The 4,281-nt window shown below is 37.8% G+C and overlaps 1 protein-coding gene across 1 annotated transcript; it reads right to left on the bottom strand.

Annotated features, from left to right (window-relative positions):
* Positions 1-1,077: 1,077 nt before the first annotated feature.
* Positions 1,078-1,650, bottom strand: LOC139970204 (uncharacterized). The gene has a single exon (XM_071975842.1). The coding sequence runs from the start codon at positions 1,648-1,650 to the stop codon at positions 1,078-1,080; it is 573 nt and encodes a 190-aa protein (XP_071831943.1).
* Positions 1,651-4,281: the final 2,631 nt, after the last annotated feature.

The following is a 4,281-nucleotide window of genomic DNA, read 5'->3' on the forward strand; positions in this document are numbered from 1 at the left end:
TGTTAGCAAAACTATGTTAGACGTCTTATTATTCCATTTCTTTTCCCTATTTTTGGTACCACGTTTATGGAAGCTCCGACATTTTCCTCATGTATACAACAAACACATCAGAATAACTTCCAAGTTTAGTTTGTGGTAGGCGCTGCCACTAGCCTGCTAGCTGACTTTACTTTTCTGTTGATAAACCTAATAGCATATTTGTAAGAAATTATCAAGGTCTTATAAAAAGGATTCTGGGTTTCAATTCTTCATTTCTAGGGTTTTGAGTTTGATCCTCTTTGGCCCACAAAACTTATGTAGGGTAAAAAACATGAATATTAGTAATCGTTACTCTTGACTAAAAGGTAATACCATGGTCTTTCCCCAATTTCTCTCTCAAAAACAAAATCAAGATCGAATAAAAAATCGAACTCAAGCCTAACTGTTACTATAGGCATAGAACCTGCAAACTAACAGGTTCCCAGACATTGGTACTATGGTAACCACACATGCCCGTATGCTGCGGAAGAGGAAGTGAGTGTATTATGATCGCGAACAATTTTTACAAAACAGTGATAGGAATTACTTTTGCATTGGGGTCTCGGGAGTACATAAAACAATAGCCATTGCAGGAGTTTTATGACTTCGTAGGCAATATGTTCCAGTGTCCAACAATGCCTCTGACTAGGGTCTTTAAGTGTGCTCTTACACCGTGAGAACACACGCAGTGCAGCACTTTCTGTACCACTGAACATTGGTATGAGTCTTACCCATGTCTCCCCCCCCCCCCCCATTATATCTTTGTTCCCAGAGTCAATATTTGTTGACATTTACTATTCATTTTTGTTACTTAATAATAATAATAATAATAAATACTACTTATAAAGCGCCTCCCAAAAATCTCGAAGCGCTGTACAGTGAAAAGAAAGTCAAAAACAGATAAACCAGGCTAGAAACCAAAAGATGCAAACTCAAAAAGATACGAAATACAATATACAGAAAAACAGCTAAGAGGATAAGACTATCGTAACCTACAAAAATAAATCAGGCTAAAAAGCAAACTATTAACCATATAAAAAGAAGGAAATACTGTGACAGTTAAAAACAGCTAAAAAGGTAAGTTTTCAAATCTTTCTTAAAACGGTTAAGATGAGGTGCTTCACGAAGGTCGCAAGGCAAATTGTTCCAGACTTCGGGAGCTGCAGCGCTGAAACATCTGTCTCCGTAGAATCTAGTGTTGCACCTGCGAGGACGACAAAGGAGGGTTTCGGACGACGAGCGGAGACGACGTTGTGGTGAGTAGGAAGCGACGAGGTCCGTCAGATAACTAGGGGCCATACCGTGAATAGCTTTGAAGGCAAGAAGGGCAACTTTGTAACGAATGCGAAGATGGAGGGGCAGCCAGTGCAGATCACGGAGGATTGGAGTAATATGGTCGTGCTTCTTGGAACGTGTGACAAGACGGGCGGCCGAGTTCTGAATGAGCTGAAGTTTGGAAAGTTCAGTGGATGGAATGCCGTACAGGAGGCTGTTGCAGTAGTCCAAGCGGGACGTAATGAATGCATGGACGAGTCGTTCGGTAGATTTGTGGTCGAGGTATTTGGCGAGTTGTCCGATCTTGTATAATGCGAATGAAGCTGCGGAGGCGGTGTTCTTTACATGATGTTTCATGTTGAGGTTACAATAATACTTATAAACTTATTGTCACAATTTCAATTAAATAGTCGAAATTTATAGAATGCAACCTTCACAAATTAGTCTTTTCAAGCATGGAATCAAAGCGACCGCAGCATTAGTGACATTGGTTTCATGGATTTAGCCTTCATGTGTATATCATGTTCAGTACCAAAATATTCAGAGGATTTAATCGTTAGAAATCTTTAAAATGATAACTGAAATAATAATAAACAAGACAAAAATAGTCCATGCATTTGAAAACATGCAAAATTAATTTACAAAAGGTAAAAAAAAATGTTTGTTGTAACATGAATCCATTATCTTTTAAATAACACTTCTTATATGGCTGCATATAATTAATATTTACAACATTTAAATACACTGCATTGTGTTATCTTATACATATTTATTGCTTATACTTTTCCCTCTTGTTTAGGAGTTCGATGAGAGGAGTTACAAGAGAAACCCGGCAAGGCTCAAGTAATTGTAAGTCATTACAGCTGAATACTCTCTACCTTAGTTTTTAACATTGTCTTTGTTAACAGTGATTATGTATGTTACTTTTAATTGGAAAATCTTAATATATTAAAATAAATCTCCATCATTAGCCACATTTTTTATCCCTATATCTGTAATTTTCTAATCTTATCTGGTCACTAATATTATCTGCTTCGACTGTAATTGGTTTTATTATATTGTTTTTACAACCAAGCTGATCCCTGATTAAATGTATGAAGATGAGTGATAAGTTCCTTCCATTAACATAAAAAAGAGTATGTGTTCATTATTACAATAGTTTTAGATGTACACAACCTTCCTTTCCGCTGCTTAGGCGTAAGAAGGACATAACTTCAAATAGATATAAGAAAAAATGTATACCTACCTACGAGGACAACAAAGGCATTGGAGAGGGCGCTGCTATGGATTATGTGACTAAAGAGGGCAACTTCATACCGGTCGATAGCTTGTATCACGTGTCGCGGTGTTTTGTTAAGCTGGTTGGTTTAATTACTTGTATCACGTGTCGCGGTGTTGGCTTATTGTACTGCTGGCGCTTTTTATGGGGGGGGGGGGGGGTTGTGTAGGTCTTACTTCTCCATTGTTCTGTTTATAAGTAGTTTGCTCGATCCAGTTATGATGATAGCGATATTACCTAATATATATCATTTTATCTTTATATTTCAGCTCAAATACATGATCATCTAACATCGCCAATCATCAGCAGGCAGGACTGTGACGTCATTCACTCTCTTCTCAAAACGATGGCAGTAATTTCAGTGAGAAAGAATCTGATAAAGGGTTTAGGTTGTTAATATCTCCCAAATACTACAAACATCGCCAGGTAAAGCCCCTGTATAATACACATGCGAATCACGATCCACTGCGTGCACGTGTATGTTCATATACATACACACACGCATAGCGTTAGCAAGAACTTCCCAAATGAGCATCAACAGTGCAAGACCCAGCCAATGAGAAGCGAGGTGTGCAAATGATGGCCTTTACCGCGCTGGGAAAAAAATCTCGCGTACTAGTGTGATTGTGACGTCATAATATTTCTGTCTTCATTAAAGGTAATCTTGATGAACACTGTACCTTTTGCAGCCAGTATGGATGGATCTTGTTTCGATATTAAGTTGTACAATACAACTAATAACTCCAAATCATACAAAGATGTGAAATATGTAGGTAACTGCATGTGTGTTATAAAGGATGGCTTTCGGCAGACTCTTAGTCTTAAGTTCAAAAGTCAATAAATAAGTCATATTATTAAAGTTTCTACAGCTATTCTGGTTTTGTCAGATATTCACCTTTAAAATATGCTGGATGTCTGGAATGCTCCTTAAAAGCTAATTTGACCGTGACGTAGGCTCCTCAGTGCAGGTCTAAATATTAATGTAAAGCTATTGTTTCATAAATGTTAATGTTACTCAACAAAGATAAGGTTTCTTAACTTCACATTCCAATCAGAGATAATTTTGATGAATTTCAATTCTATTTGTCCGTGTAAATGTTGTACCACGTAGAATTTGTTCTTGTATTCGATGAACTTACATGACTGTCTCCGTATTATATTAAATAGTCCAGTAATCTTTACTGGTGAACTCAGCTGTTTAAAGTAACATGTCTAAAAATGCTGTAGTAAAACAACCTAGACTGAAAGCCAGTGGTCTAATGTTGAGCTTAAAGTTATCCTTTAATATACTACATGTTCAACTACATAGTTTTGAGCTTTAAAATCTACAAGACGAAATTTGTTAGGTTTTGTTAGTTACATTGCTGTCGTTCTGGGACTAGATGGGTTACAAGGTGGTGGAGACATAAATGTTATCTTGTGACCATATCTAAATCTGACGTATATGCTGCTAAAGTTTGTAGAGACTGTACACTATATTTCATATTAAGAGACAGCGACCTTAGTTTCGCCACCAACTGAAATAATATGGTGACGTCACCAGGCGCGTATCCAGGATTTTCAAACCCGGGGGGCGCGAATTACTATCTAAGCGGAGCGCCACCATCAGTTGGCGCGCAGCGTACAAGAAAATTTCTTGTTTTGAAACCCCCCAGATCACCGGAAACGGCACTTCTCGGGCTTGAAATGACCAACCAGATGTACACTTT

Source organism: Apostichopus japonicus, chromosome 7 (genome assembly GCF_037975245.1).
Source record: "Apostichopus japonicus isolate 1M-3 chromosome 7, ASM3797524v1, whole genome shotgun sequence".
In the NCBI taxonomy this organism is placed as follows: Eukaryota; Metazoa; Echinodermata; class Holothuroidea; order Aspidochirotida; family Stichopodidae; genus Apostichopus; species Apostichopus japonicus.